The 16768-nt window shown below is 35.4% G+C and overlaps 2 protein-coding genes across 2 annotated transcripts in view; one reads left to right on the forward strand and one right to left on the reverse strand.

The window, feature by feature from the left end:
* Positions 1-14188, reverse strand: part of LOC128549523 (dynein regulatory complex protein 1-like) — an 81977-nt gene extending 67789 nt beyond the window's left edge. Inside the window, exons 1-3 of the mRNA XM_053526343.1 lie at positions 14020-14188; positions 8758-8958; positions 5954-6005 (exon numbers count right to left, since the gene is read on the reverse strand). Coding sequence (XP_053382318.1) covers positions 5954-6005; positions 8758-8958; positions 14020-14135 — 369 coding nt within the window. The 5' untranslated portion in view covers positions 14136-14188. The remainder of the gene's footprint in view (positions 1-5953; positions 6006-8757; positions 8959-14019) is intronic.
* LOC128549262 (60S ribosomal protein L11-like) overlaps positions 14143-16768 on the forward strand; it is a 66991-nt gene continuing 64365 nt past the window's right edge. Inside the window, exon 1 of the mRNA XM_053525803.1 lies at positions 14143-14259. Within this exon, the coding sequence (XP_053381778.1) occupies positions 14254-14259 (6 nt within the window). The 5' untranslated portion in view covers positions 14143-14253. The remainder of the gene's footprint in view (positions 14260-16768) is intronic.

Below are 16768 nucleotides of genomic sequence, written 5' to 3' on the forward strand. Positions count from 1 at the left end.
TGCACAAAAACTTTAACCTGAAATTCTAAGTAAAAAGGGGGAATAATTCATGAAACAAGAGCTGTCCGTAAGACAGCCAAGCTCGACTATTCGAAATATTGTCACAGAAGCAGGAAATTATTACCAAAATGTTAAATATCAAAAGAGTTTTAAGTTCGAAAGGGGACATAATTTGTCCAAAATACATATCAGAGTTATGGGACTTGATGCTATCAACTAGTTTTAAACCCCGAAGAAACATGTTAAAGTTTCAATTCAATATCTGCATTAGTTTTGGGGATAGTAACTTGCATGTAAAACTTTAACCAGAATTTCTAAGTCCAAAAGGGCGCATAATTTGCTCAAAATACATGTTAAGAGTTATGGAACTTGACCAGTGAGGTTGGTAACGACCTAGAAAAGAATAATAAGTTCAAAGCTATATGCCTTTTGGTATACTGTATGTACTTGCACGCAAAACTTTAACCAGGATTTTCTAATCGAAAGGGGGCATAATTTGCCAAAATACATGTCAGAGTTATGGGACTTGGTGCTATCAACTAGTTTTATAACCCCGAAGACGAATGTGAAGTTTCAATTTAATATCTGTAGTAGTTTTGAGAGATAGTTACTTGCATGTAAAACTTTAACCAGGATTTTCTAAGTCCAAAAGAGGGCATAATTTGCCAAAATACATGTCAGAGTTATGGGACTTGACCAGTGAGGTAGGTAATTGATCTAGAAAAAGAAAAAATAAGTTTGCAAATCTATATGCCTTTTAGTAATAGCTGTATGACTTGCACGCAAAACTTTAACCAAATTTCTAAGTCCAAAAGGGGGCATAATTTGGCCAAAATCATGTCAGAGTTATGGACTTGACCCATGAGGTTGGTAATTGATCTAGAAAAAGAAAATAAGTTTCAAATCTATATGCCTTTTAGTAATAGCTGTATGTACTTGCACAGCAAAACTTAACCAGAATTTTCTAAGTCCAAAAGGGGCATAATTCAGCAAAATGAAGGTCAGAGTATGGACTTGGTGCTATCAATAGTTTTATAACCCGAAGAGACATTGTGTAAGTTTCAATTCAATATCTGCATTAGTTTTGAGATAGTAGACTTGCATGTAAAACTTTAACCAGAATTTTCTAAGTCCAAAAGGGGGCATAATTTGCTCAAAATAATGTTAGAGTTATGGAACTTGACCAGATGAGGTTGGTATGTGACCTAGAAAAAGAATAAATAAGTTTCAAAGCTATATGCCTTAATGATAGCGTATGTACTTGCATGCAAAAACTTAACCAAGGTGTGACGCGACGCCGCGCCGACGCCGACGCCAGGGTTGAAGTAAATAGCTAGACTATTATTCGAATAGTCGAGCTAAAAATGGTGCCAGGTTATGCACCTTGTGTCATATGATGTGGGTGATGATGTTGAACAACTATTTTAAGTTTGAATCAAATCCATTCAGTAATAACAGAGATAGAGTGAAAGTGCATCAAAACTTTAACCTGAAAATCTATGTGATAAGGGGGGATAATTCATGAAATATTGGTGCCAGAGTTATGGCCCTTATGTCAGATGATGTGGATGATGATGAGGAATAAGTATTTCAAGTTTGAATCAAATCCATCAAGTAATTACAGAGATAAGTTGAAAAAAGAGAAAGTGCACCAAAACTTTAACCAAGGTGGGGACACAGAAAGACGCCGACGCCGACGCCGGGGCGAGTAGGATAGCTCTCCTTATACTTCGTATAGTCGAGCTAAAAATTAAATCTCACGAGATTATTTGAATTGGGTGCCATTTTGAACAGGATAACATCAACAATGGCGACATAGTTGGGTTGTTGAAAGATTTATCATAAACAGGTCAGAGTTTTAATTTTATAAATAGCTGAATGAAGTGTTTTTGTTTAGAAGGTAGGAAACAACTTTGATAAATACACCGAAAAAATGTTTTTCATGTGTTTTCACGACCTTTGTGGGCAAGCCTATATGGTACCCTTATGGGCTATATCTGGGCTTTTTCTGGATAAATGTACAATGTATGTCCAAAGTCTAAAAAGCATTTCATTATACTGTTATGGCATGGTAATACAAATGTACCCTTTTTTCTTGTTCTGTACAAATCTATCTCTCAGATGTGTACTTGCTTATCTTTTTAATCTTGTAGATTTGTCATTTATTTTCTTAGAAACAAGTAAAATGCTTGCAAATATATCATGATATCTGGCAAATTTTTATAGTAATCACTGTTACTGACATGTGCTCACACTGGCATTTCTTTTCCACTTCACAGAATGCCTTTACAAAGAATCTGTGATGAAGTGTCTTGGAGGTGCAATTAGATCAGGAGAATAAAACAGTCCATAGTGGCCTGGAAACAACAACATGAGCTGCTACAAATTGTTACAGAACCTGTTGACAATATCAATAAACAAGAGCTGTCACAGGAAACGGCGAGCTCAACTACTTTGATGCTGGATAGTGAAACTGGGCACATTTGAGGAAGCTGGAGCTGTCACTGGAGTGTTTAATGACTCCAATGTGGATGAAAATATTGGACAATAGCTTGAGTCTGTGTCAAAAGTATTAAGTAATAAGAGAGATAAAGATAGTGTATCAAAACATTAAATTAAATAAGAATAATTCTAAGCAAAACGGACGCATAATTCATGAAATATTGGTGCAAGAGTGATGCACCTTGTGTCATATGATGTGGGTGATGATGTGGAACAACTACTTCAAGTTTGAATCAAATCCATTTAGTAATTACTGAGATATAGTGGAAAAGCATCAAAATTAACCTTAAATTCTAAGTAAAATAGGGTGGGCATAATTTATGAAAAATTGGCGCCAGAGTTATGGACCTTGTGTCATATGATGTGGGTGATTAAGTTGGAACAACTATTTTAAGTTTGAATTAAATCCATTTAGTAATAACTGAGATATAATGAAATGGCCATCAATATTAACCTGAAATTCTAAGTAAAAAAGGGGAATAATTCATGAAATATTGGCGCAAGAGTTATGGCCCTTATATCATATGAGGTGAGTGATGATGCTGAACAACTATTTATGTCTCCCACTACACAGTGGTGTGGGAGACATATTGATTTACTCCAGTCTGTGTGTGTGTCTGTCACAAAGCTTGTCCGCACTCTAAGTCAAACATTTCTCATCCCATTTTCACCAAACTTGAACAAAATGTGTTTGACCATAAGCCCTCGGCCAAGTTCGATAACTAGCCAAATCGGTCCAGGCGTCTTGGAGTTATGGCCCTTGAATTACCAAAATTCGGTCTTTTTACTCTTGTCCGCACTCTAATTCGAAAATTTCTCATCCAATCTTCACCAAACTTAAACAAAATGTGTTTGACCATGAGACCTCGGCCAAGTTCGATAACTAGCAAAATCAGTCCAGGCATTTTGGAGTTACGGCCCTTGAATTATCAAAAAATTGGCCTTTTTACTCATGTCCGCACTCTAAGTCAAACATTTCTCATCCGATCTTCACCAAACTTGAACAAAATGTGTTTGACCATGAGACCTCGGCCAAGTTCGATAACTAGCCAAATTGGTCCAGGCATTTTGGAGTTACGGCCCTTGAATTATCGAAAAATCGGCCTTTTTACTCTTGTCCGCACTCTAAATCAAACATTTCTCATCCGATCTTCACCAAACTTGAACAAAATGTGTTTGACCATGAGACCTCGGCCAAGTTCGATAACTAGCCAAATCGGTCCAGGCATTTTAGAGTTACGGCCCTTGAATTACTGAAAAAATCCGTCTGTTTACTCTTGTCCGCTCTCTAAGTCGAACATTTCTCATCCGATCTTCACCAAACTTGAACAAAATGTGTTTGGCCATAACCCAAGTTCGATAACTAGCCAAATCCGCCCAGGCACTTTTGATTTATGGCCCTTGAATTACTGATTGGATCCACTCATCCAGACCATCTAATTGGATCCACTCGTCTAAAACATTTAGAGAAACTAACATTTTTCATCGAGGCAGTTGTGGGAGACATGCGCTTTTCTCAAAAGCATCTCTAGTTTAAGTTTGAATTAAATCCATTTAGTAACAACTGACATAGAGTGAAAGTGCATCAAAACTTTAACCTGAAATTCTAAGTAAAAGGGTGGGATAATTCACAAAATATTGGTACAATATGATGTGGGAGATGATGTAGAACTAAAGGACTTTTCCAGTTTTCCAGGAAGCGTGGGAACCCTGAGAACAACTACTTTCAGTTTGAATCAAATCCATTTAGCAATAACTGAGGTAGAATGAAAGTGCATCAAAACTTTGACCTGAAATTTTAAGTAGATAATTCATGAAATATTGGTGCGAGTGTTATGGCTCTTGTGCTATATGATGTGGGTAATGGTGGGGAATAACTATTTTAATTTTGAAACAAATCCATCAAGTAATTACAGAGATAAAGGGAAAGTGCATCAAAAGTTTAACCAAAGTGCAGACGCGGAAGGATGCCGACAACTGGTCAAGTAGGACAGATCTCTATACTTCGTATAGTCGAGCTAAAAAATAAGACCCACACAATCCCAGAATGCCCCTAAACGGTCCATACTATATACGATATGGGACCCAGAGAGGTCCCACATGGGTTATAAGATCTGGGACCCATGGTTTGTAAAACCCATCTGGGTCCCATATAGGTAGCCCATATAGGTCTCATATGGGAGACCATATTGGTCTCATGTATGCTTGCATGCAGGGTACTTTCTAAGGAAATAATAGACTATTCTAGCGTGATACATTGTGTTGTGGGTGATTGTACTGACTGGAATTGTAAGATTACATCATTCTGTTGTTGTTAAAAGCCCATCATAGTTTTTACCAAAATTTGTCATTGAACACGTAAGAATGAAAAAAATCAATGCCATCTGTGGTTTGTCATCAAATTTCCTATGGTTCATCGTTCTGATGCTTGGATATTAAACACTCGGGCTAACGACCTTGTGGTTCAATTCATGCGCATCTGAACTGTGATGAATTAGATGACAAACCACTCAAAAACCTTGATTATTTAATTAAATCAAAGTGAAATAGCACTAGAAATTAAGTTTACATTGCACTGTAATTCAATTAAGTCTACGAACGCTTCAATTATCAATAGTGGTCCATATTTGTTTCATTCATCATAATATACATTCTATGAATGACCAGCAAAAGTATACACCAGATATTAGAACTTCATCTTGTATTACATGCGAAAAGGACACTTTTTAGCTGATTTTAAAGTTAAAACTGCTCTGTATAAATTTGAGCTATCCATCAAGCTTTATCTGATTGAAACGGACTGATACTGTACAATATTTACTGGTTTGTTGCCACATTTGAGGGTACTGGCACAGTGTAGAATTGAGGAAGTATTTAGTGACTACTATATGACCATTTCATTGAATCTAATTTGCCTTATAGAAAGGCAACTTTATGATCAAATAGTGAGGGTGAATATGGGTATGTAGAAAGCTCAGAGATTTAATAACATTTTTTTGCAAGTTTCATTATTTAAAAGGCTTATACATGTACTAATATTTGCCATACAAGTTTTAGCATTTTCTACAAATATAAATCATACTAAGTCATTTAAGTTAATTAATAAATAGTTTATTTAGAGGTTGAAGATGTTAACCCTTATTATGTTAAACACGACTGATTCTGCCTTTGCACAGGGCCAGTGAAGATCATGATCAGCTTGCACATCTGTGCAGTCTGATCATGATCTGCTCTGTCTGCCATTCAGTCAGCATTTTTTGGAAAGCACCCCTTTTAACAGTTAAAGGTACTGTCCAAATTGAAAGATGGACAAATTCATTAAAGAAATTTAACAGGGTAAGGGTTAAGCAGCCAAATGGAAGATTTAAAGCAGCTAGGACAAGATTACTGTTGGCTACACTGACAGTGAAGGTTTATTAGTGAATTACACACACTTCCTGCGATAACTTACCTCTTCAAATCTATCAGCTCCTGATTTGGCTTCCTGTTCAAGTCTTTCCTTTCTACAATATCAAAATGAAAAATACACTTAAATTACCACATATATACATTCAAGTATACAACTGTTAACATATTTTGCTCATACAAAAGTCAGTTATTTCTTCTATGTTTATACCAGTAGAACACAATGGATCTTCTGGCAAACCCGTGAATCACCCTGCCACTTTGCCACAACTGCCTATGTGGTTTATATCAATGTAAATGCACAAGAAATAACATTCACTCATTATAAATTGACTGTTTTACAGTATTTTTACTACAGAATATGAAGTTCCTTTCCAAAAATATATGAAAATCATATAATCAATCTTTGACTATCCATCTGGACAATAAACAGACAGAACAATAAACAGCCAAAACCACTTGCTATTATCACCTTGTCAGGGCCATTATCACTAAAAGGCACCCTCTCCCATTTATTAACCTAATACTTTATGTTTTTTATATATAAGCACTCCGTGGCAAAGTTTAAACACAATACAGCCCCAAATCAGATAATACACTAAAAGGAAATGATGTCAACATGAAAACACAATGCAGAAATTCCTATGCATTTCAAGGAAATTCAATGACATTTAAGGACAATATATTAAATATATTAACTTACTAGTTTTTTTGCCTTTTTACGCAAGAACAGTATTTGGGCAAGTTCATTTCATGTTATAACATCTTCAGAATCCCTCGGGGGAAACGTTCGTACTCTCACTCTACCGAGCTTGGGCACGTCCAACCAATCCCTTTGGATTCTGCAGATGTTATAACATAAAAAACATGCATAATCCGTACATTGTTCACCTAAAATAATGTTACAAATTAATATGGAGAGCAGCTAAGTATATAATTAATATGATCCGTTCCATGAGAAAACCTGTATATGTGACATAATATAATTATTGCATAATAAGTAGTTTAAAATACTGGGAAATCAGAGTCTAGAAACAAGTATACTGTATTACAGTTATCTAAGGGTAATCAAAACATTTCTACCATATTTTACAGATACATATCATAAATTTTGTGTTGTCATGGCAATGGAAATCCAATGCACCCATGCATCAGGTAAATATAGAGGTGTGTAGATAAAAGGCCTGTCACGAAACCAATGATACGGTTAAATTATTTTTCAGTAACATTTTTAAACTGTTCCTAAATATTCAATTGTATGATGTTTAACAAGCTATACACATAATATGTTGCTTTAAAGACTTGCAAAAAGCACACCATGCACTGCGACGCCATACTGCTTTCATGACGTTCTTAACGTCACGTCTCTAAATGCCTTCTGTAACCTATTACTTCAAATCATTGTACTCTTGAAATAGTGCAGATAATTACTTCAAATTTTCAGACTTGAAAGAAGAATGATTTTCTTAAGTATTTTATTATCTCAATTTTGATTTTTTTTGTCACTAATACAGGTTTTCTGATGGAACGGCAAATATGTAACAGTTTAGTTGATACCCGTTTTAGCTTGATTATAGTGAAAGCTTCAATGACTTTCCTCATTCTAAAAATAACAACCATTCTAACACGATCCGATTCATTTTCCTATTAAACAAAGAAGGCAGAAAACAGTGAATTATTATACAACAAATTACTGTTCTGACGTCACAATTATTACGTCATGGCGTCAAACGGCACAGCAGCACGCTGGAAAAGAAACCGATTGAAAACGGGCAAATATTTAATGAATGTCGCCAATGATGTACTTAAAATCCTTGGTAACGTGTTAGAATCAAAAAAATATATCTCATTTAGTGATTTGCTCTTGAATAAATCAATGTTTGTTGTTCAGATGCGTATTATTATATCACTCGGGCTGCGCCCTCGTGATATAATTCCTTCGCATCTGAACTCCAAACAATGATTTATTCAACGACAAATCACTGGATGAGATATATTATTTCTTAATTAAACACCTAAATATTTTTAAATATGTACGGTCATGAAGGTCACACGTGATTTATGGGGATTTCCCCTACTAACAACAATTTGTGTATACGATGGCTTGTAATTTATGGCCTTATATAACAAAGTGTTAATCAAAACAGAAGGACCGCAGCTTCCAAATATTTTATGACACCCCAATAGTTAATTGCAATGGAAGTCACCCGAGATGTGCTGACGATTGATCATCAAAATTTTTTGTAATATTGCAATGCCAAAAAAACAAACAAACATATTTGACTTCTTCTGTAGACAATGCAGTGAATGAAAGTAAATATTGTGTTACTTGATATGACAGTTTTTTTAAAATGATGATGTGGATGTTGCCAGGTTACTTGACTGTACAATGTATACAGAGTTTTAATCATGATTTTTATAAATTACTTGTACATAGTCATTTAATACAAACACAACAAATTTTTATTGTATTTATTTTTTAAACATAATATTTTAAATTTAGAATAAATTATTTGACAACATAGTATCTTATGTCTTAAACATATATAAAAGATAATAGATCCACAAAATGGCATACATGTAGTTATATTAAACAACTGACCATGCTATTTAGTGAACCTGAATTAAAAGACTCCCTGTCATATGTGACCTTTTATGGATGGTCCTGTGGAAAGTCACATATGACAAGTTTAACTGTACTTTTATGTACTATTTTGTTAGACTTTTTTGTAGTAAGGAATACTGATTTTTGAAATTATGTAAATACTGCAGCAGAAATTTTGCAACAAAACTGCACTGGTTGGATATATATTGTTTATCTGCATAATAAGTCAACAAATAAAAGTTTACCTGACTCTTTTTGCATCTTCCTCCTCATTTCGTCGCATTGCTTCTCTAGCATCACCTGCAACACCGATATTTGTGACCAACTCAAAGCCATCCTGTTGCAGTTTTGTCAGACGTAGGCGACTTTCCTCAATCTGTTTCCGACTCTTGCTCAACTCCTCCTTCACTTCCTTCTTTTCATTTGGATCCTCTCCTAGAGCAGCTCTAAAACATATTCTATCAATTTATATTACACTATCTTCAATGGTGGTTTGCTTAATTCAAAATCTGTACTTGCAACTAATTAAGGGATAGTGAACTACATTCAAATTTTCACTGTGGGGAATCTCATGATCAAAATAATCTCTAAACAAAAGTTATATTTTGAAGAACATGAATAAATTTCCTACCATGATAAGATATGAAATTTAAACATAGCCTAACATATGTCTAATGAAAATTGTTAAATTATTATGTAGTGACAATAATGATAAATACCTTGTGATTACAAACACTAAGGAAAACAAGAAGTCTCAGTTTCTTGAAGTGTTCCAGATAATCAGAAGGTGATTTTAATTGAAATCTATGTAGTTTTAGGATGCATCTATGTTGCCATATGATAAGCTATATTTCAGATATACAGCAAAAGTTGCTTCAATATTATTCCATATTATTCATAAATTTATTTTGTTTTAGAGATTATTTTGGTCATGTGATTCCCCACAGTGAATTTCAGTGACAGCCATATTTGAAACTAAATTGACTGGGGTTATGAGTCGGGTGCTCTCAAACTTCCTGTTTAAATTTCCCACTGGTCAATCGATGAGCCTCAGCCACCATCTGAAGACTGTTTTAAGAAGTGTATAAGGCCAGAGAAAAGTAAACTCTCAATCATGAATAATAGAAAAGATGAACTTTACAGAGAAAACAACAACTGTGAGATGAGTTTTCTTCTTCTTTGCACAAAGCAGTTCTTTATATGTTGTAGTTGCAGAAAACATAGAAAAGCCACATCTAAAGAACATGGGAGCTCAGCACATATGTACACATTAACAAAAACCACATTTAATGCAATAATTTATAATTAACATATAAAAGTAACAGACAGACATTTTAAGCTCATATTAGAAAGCGACTATATTGTTTTGTACTTTTAAGCGCAGATGTAGTGAAAACAACTTATTCACGTAAAACTGTTTACTTAATAAAAAACTGTGCAGACGACATGCTAGATAGCCTCTCCTTCAAATCACATTGTTACGACATCAACATATGCAAATTAATTGGCCACCAATTGTTTAATTGATTCAATTAATCCCTTACAGAAGCAAGCCTCTGTGGCGTACATGATGCGTATTTGCTGTGTATATGCCGCGAACACAGTAGTACGCCAGAGGAGTACATTATACATACACCGCATGCCGCGTACATGCCACGTACTATTTCCACGAGTACACAGCATGTACGCAGGAGGTCACTAGTACACTTCAAGTACGCAGCACATACTCTGAAAATTTAAGGAGTACACTGCATGTACGCAGGAGGGACTTGTACAAGAAAATAGTACACTGCATGTACACCGCAGATAATTTGAAATTTGTGCAGTACACTTCATATACGCGGGAAAGACTTGTACAATTTCTTTTGGCATTTATACTTAGTTTTTTTTTTATAAGTTAAAGTCTGAAGTAAACTTCATATACGCGGGAGGGACTTGTTCATTTTCTTTTGGTGTTTATACTTTGAATTTTTTTAGGTAAAAGTCTGAAGTACACTTCACGCAGGAAGGATTTGTACATTTTTTTTCCGAGTAACTTTTATCTTAATAGCATAGAATAGTTCAGATTACCGGTATTCTGAACAATGAAAATTTGCCAAACTATTTGCAATGTTCATTTGTGAAGCTTACATCTTAGTGATTTCTGAGCTGCACCTTGCATGCAGTGTAAAAAATATATTCTTTTTCATTTTGAATTAATCCTGGAGCTTTCTAACTTGGATAATTGAAAAGCCTTATTTGAACTTCGTTGCATTACATTTTGTAATACATGAAATAATTACCAAGATAATGCCTCAACAGCGCCCGAATGAGAAGAATTAATAGCTCTCACTGTTATTTGAATACTCTTAAGCAAAACACCATTCTATCATGTTTTATAAAGGCTTTAATGCTCATTATGTTAACTCATTAAGGCCTCACCAAATTAAAAAGTTGTTCATCGGATTTGCCGCTCGTATATTTTCAGAACGTTTTTGGCTAATTGCGCTAGCCCCATTGGAAAAATCAATCCAAAATTTTTTGGTGCGCTACTTTTTACGCACGTAAAAGTGTATAAATGCTTATATAATTCCAGTCCTAGATTGTTCTCAGATGGATTTTAATCAAAATAAATACATACTACGCACACATCGTCTATAATAAATCATAACACTTATATTTAGTTGCATTAAAGTTGTTTCCCCTTGATGAAGTTACGCCATTTTCTTCAAATGTTTACCAAATTACATGCTACAAAAATTGATTTATTTCATTGAAAAGTGGATGAAGAAAAGCATACTAATTTATTTGATAACATCAATCTACATTATTTTGGTAAGGGTAAATACTTATTGATGCATGTCACTTATCTTTTTTCTGTTTTTTTCTGTCCAAATGATCAGCATTTGCATATGAAAGTTGGTGGGGTAAGGAATTTACATTATCAAAGCAGTTTCGCCACAAGAGTACACAGCATGTACGCAGCAGAAGTACACAGCATGTACGCCGCAGGACTCGGGCCAGGAGTACACAGCATGTACGCCATAGGAGTACACAGCATGTACGCCGCAGGAGTACACAGCATGTACGCCGCAGGGGTAGTACACCGCAGGCTCATTTGCATGTGAAAAGTGTATGTGCCGGGTACATGCTGCGTACTATTTCCCGCATACTAAATTCCTCCAGTGTACATCCTGTGTACTATGTAGTCCACAGCATGTACGCAGCAAGTAGTACGCGGCAGAGCTCATTTGCATGTCAAAAGTGTACTACAAACGTACTATCGGTGTATGTGCGGTGTATATCCTGCGTACTATTTAAAGCCCTTGATTTCAGTACACATCATGTACGCATCATATACGCTGTATGTACACAGCAAGAGTATGCAGCAGGCCTTTTTCTTCTGTAAGGGATGACACTGAAATAAATGTAAATTAATCGGATCAACGAGAGTATTACACAGAAATAATATCAGTGTAAGGTCTATATGGTGTTTTTCCATAAGAGAATTAGGTTGCGCGTCTTGGATTGGAAAATTACCAATTATGACATATTATTCATTTACTTGAAAACTCAGAAAAAGGAAACATAGCTTTTATTCATATAGATGAATTTGTCTATGTACCAATTTTCACCATTAAGTCTGCGTAACGGAACAGCAGACTTTCCTCCATCATCAAGAATGATGGTAGTCCAGGTCGTTTCGGCTCTTCTGGTACCCGGCCTGCTATTTTACTTGTAAAGTTGTGCAGGGCACAGCATACAACTTGGCTAAAGCAAAGACAACGAAGCCATCCATCAATATGTTGATGGCAGTGCTCATTTTTAAGGGAGAATATTTAAACCTCATGTTATGTTGAGATAAGGCCTAAAAAAAATTTCTTTGTTTCCGGTGACATGCCAAAAAAAATTAGGGTAGGTAGGTCGGAAATTTTTTTTTTTGTATTTTTTTTTTATTAAGGAAGACTTTTCGGAAATCATTTTTTTGTCAAAAAATGATTACAAATAAGGGGGTTATGGCTTTAGAGCATCAGTAAGTTGATTTCTAACATCACTGGCCAGGTTTAAAGCATAAAAAGTGCAGTTTTGCATCTTTTTGTTAAAAAGTTTAAAAAAATATTCTCCAAGGCCATAAAAACATTTAGGGTCGGGCCAAAAATTTAGGGTCGGTCGGGATACCGGAAACAAACAATTTTTTTTTTTACGCCTAACATTGAAATTCTGGGAAAAAATGGTTTGTAATCATCTAAATGCTATATATAAACCATTTTGCTATACTCAATTTGAATAAGAAAAGAGGTTTGATGACTCAAATATTCATTTTGTAACATTTTTAATTATTATTAGGGACCATGTCGATAACTGTAGACATCACTGAAATTCGGAGATAGTTATCGACACCCCCCAATTTGACACCCACAATAGATGCATGTAATATATAGTGGTATGCAACCTACAAATATACGTCATAAGGTCAAATTAACATAAATAACCCGCCAAAACTACAGCGAAAATTTCCAGAAGCAAGATTTAGGACACTGGTACTCTTACTGCGTGACGTAAGCACTTCTATTTTTAGAAACAACAACAAACAGTGCCCGACGAAATTGTCTCTGGTCAGTCAAAAATATGGTGCACAGCTTTCAAAAACGATGAAACGAACACATAAAATATTTTTCTGGTACATTTTGATATTATTGGGTTTCCATGATGTTATTATTACATAAAATCAATTAAGATGAACAGAACTGTCGATAACTGTAGACTGTCAATAATACACGCACATGCTCTATATTATATTATGACTTTTCTGGAAATTTTAAATGTTTTTTTTTCCTAACAGTAAAATGCAGATACGGGTAAGGCTTAGTCTAAATAATGAGACCTGGGGTAGACTGATTTTACATTCTGATATTTTACGTTGTCGGAGGGGGATATTGACCAGTCAAAAAAATATAAAGATATTCAGGTAGAGTACAATTATTTGGACTAGGGTAAGGCTTAGAGGGATGACAACTATGAAATATCTTATCATAAATAAGTCATCCCCACAAGCAAAATAAGTAAGGCTAGAAAATCCCCTTAAGATTTTCTAGTGGCCCGGTAACTGGATGGCTAGAATGAAGGGCAAGAGGCGTCTGGTTAACGGATGGCTAGACACTTCCATTTGTAAAAGCACAAATTTGTCTCACGGTTTCAGCATGTTTTAAAAATTTCCATTTTAACGGTCCCCGCTGACTCTGACTATTTTTTTTGGGAGGGTTGTGTTTAAATTCTTGTTAAAATAACATAACGTTGGTATGGGTCCAGTAGCACGAATGGAAAAAGCAGGGGTGTGGGGGCAGCAGCCCCCAAATTAACGTGACGTCATGACGTATTTCCGACCGGGGACCGCTAAACTGGAAGTGTCCCAATTTTTTACTATCAATGCTCTTAAAAATTATAGATCGGCATCTGTTAAAACTGAAAAATATAGGAAACGATAGTCAATATTTTCAAGTGATCCGCTATTGGCGAGTTGACTGTACCTTCTTGCTGCTTCGACGCGCTTCTGAATACGAATTCTTCTTGCAGCAATTCTTTCTTCAGGGTCATTTGAATCCACACTTGGTCCAACATCTTCTTCTTCGCCGCTTGAACTCATTTTCTGTTGTTGTTGTTGTTGTTGTTCAGTTCTGTTGCTAGGAGGCCACCATTTGTCACGTGATCAAGATTCGGAATATTTCGACCGGTAAGCTTCCTTTTCCGGTTAACATCAAAACATGGCGGTGAGTAAATTTGCCATCCACTTTGATAATCTTTAGTAATCTTGGTGATATGAAAGTACGTTTCAACAGACAGTGCATTATCGGTACTTGTTATGGTAACTTAATAGTTACGAACGCAAACAACGCACAATAATGACTCCTTGTTACGAAAATGTCTTAAGTAGTAGCCGATAGATTCTAAATTGAAAAAAAAAATAGAGACAGCTTGACTTGGCTTTCGAGCCATCATATGATTGCAACCTATTTTTCAGTTTGCACCTTCAGATTTCTAAGGTAGCGAGAGAAATGACTACAGTCAACTCGGCAAATTATAGCGAATCACTGCCAATAGCGGATCACTTGAAAATATAAAATGTGCATGAATCTCTCTTAAAGTTAAGGCAGTGGAAGTATTTTAAGAGGAATAAAGTATATGTTAGGACATGCATAAATGATGTTGTAAACTTACTTATTTCACTTAATTTTTCATGCCTGCCTTATTATTTCGTGTTTTCTATCCGCCGTTTTGGGTAAGTATAATCTTAATGGCGGCGCGCGGAAATATATTAGAAATATGAGTGTCAAAGTTAGATTTAAAAAAAGAAAAATCTATACTTTGAATTTTATGATTTATAACCATATTGTTTGTTATTAAATACCATTTGTGTAGACTTGATGGAAAAAAATGCAGGTACACATGTATACACGAAACATAGATGCTTCTATAATATTTCCGCGCACCGCCATTAAGATTATACTAACCCAAAACGGCCGATCGACAGCACGAAATATTTAGTGAAATTAAGTGAAATGAGTAAGTTTACAATGTCATTTATGCGTGGCCTAACATAAATTTGATGCCTCTTAAAATAGTTCCGTAATCCTAGCCTATTCTCATAGGGTTGTCTAGGAATACGGAACTTCCGTAATCCTAGAACCGGAGGCTAGGATTACGGTACCGTAATCGTAGCCACTGCCTAAAGTTAAACAATAGGAAAGTATACAGTGTTTAACCTAATAAGTATCCAGTTATATAGGCTTATCACTTAGCAATTCTTAGACAAAAGAAGGCAGATCTAATCTAATGACTGTCGTTCATATGACTGAAAATTTGTTGAGAAAGACATTAAACCGGAACACACACTAATCTAATGAGTTAAGAGTTCCATGAGGGTAAATATTGCAACCATGTTTCCTGACTCCCGGTGATACATCGTACAGGCTACAGCTGATATAGTTGGTCCAATGAGCCAAAATGTGTTCTTTTCCCACCTTAAGGTTCATGTAAAGTCTTTCGAAACCACCCCTCGGTTGAGTTTTTGTTTGGTTTTTTACACCACATAGGCCTTGGTTTATCATAAAGAATGCACCAAACTGTTCATAATAAGTAGAAGAAACTTGCAAAACAGGTTATTCTCTTTTGAACAACAAATTTTGTCTTGTAACACATGCTTTGACTTTTCATGTTCTATTTTGTAGAAGATATCAAGCTTCATTTTCAAAAGTATTTTGTCATTACTTTTATAATTACTGTGTGTCTAACATATTTGTCCAGGTACTCCAGGAGTTGAAAGTGTTACAAACCTAGCTTAAGATCTTCAGCGCTCACGGTTTATATACTGGATTTGGACGGGAGCGCTGAAGTGTACTCCGTAGGGAAATCATACCAATAGTCGTGCCAGAAATCTGACACGCTCTCGTGTGTAGATTTTAAAAGAAATAGGCAGCAGCACTTTCTGATCAGTTAATATATAGTAAAATCTACCACTGTGCCAAATTTACGCATTAAAACCCATAATTGATGGCAGAACTACTTGACAATTTCGAACTGGTCTGAAACGTTTACTCTATGCCGCCATCTTACTCCTTTGAAATACGAGACTGACCTTTCACCCACGCGAACCGCTAAGAAGCGCTTATATGTGCCGCTTTGCGTTTGAAGTTGCATCAGCATCCCGGTGGCAAAAAAACTTGGGAAAATGGTTACTTTTTATCGAAATTGATTTGAATAATTACTTTCATAGATAAATCCTTAAGAAAACTTGTATGTATAAATCATTTCTTTTGTTTACAAGGTGCTCTTACATGTATATTTTTAGCGGCTCGCGCGGTTGTGTCATGTGAGAATCTCGTTGTAGCTATTCAACAATGGCTACCGAAATGATGCTGATCTACCAGTGACTTGTAAACATCGGCGATTTTATTGTAAGATTTCCTTGCAGAATATGATAAATGGTGTTAACTGATGTAGAAGTGATTACTTTATCAAGATACCCATACGTCTTCGTTCAAAATTTCAACTGACTACGTTTGCGACGAAAAGTTGGACAACTTTTTATTTTGGTATGGTTTCATAGTAGGCCTGGTCCAAAACTCTAAATCCGCAACTATGAAAAAAAACAAAATATAAAAAAGCTGCATTTAGAGTTTTGGAAGCCAGGACTATTACAAACCATGCACATTTCAAACAAATGCAAACATTGCAAAATGAAAGTGAAAGTAGAGCTGTCAGAATGACAAAAAACTGCAG

This window comes from Mercenaria mercenaria, chromosome 16 (assembly GCF_021730395.1).
Source record: "Mercenaria mercenaria strain notata chromosome 16, MADL_Memer_1, whole genome shotgun sequence".
Classification (NCBI taxonomy): domain Eukaryota; kingdom Metazoa; phylum Mollusca; class Bivalvia; order Venerida; family Veneridae; genus Mercenaria; species Mercenaria mercenaria.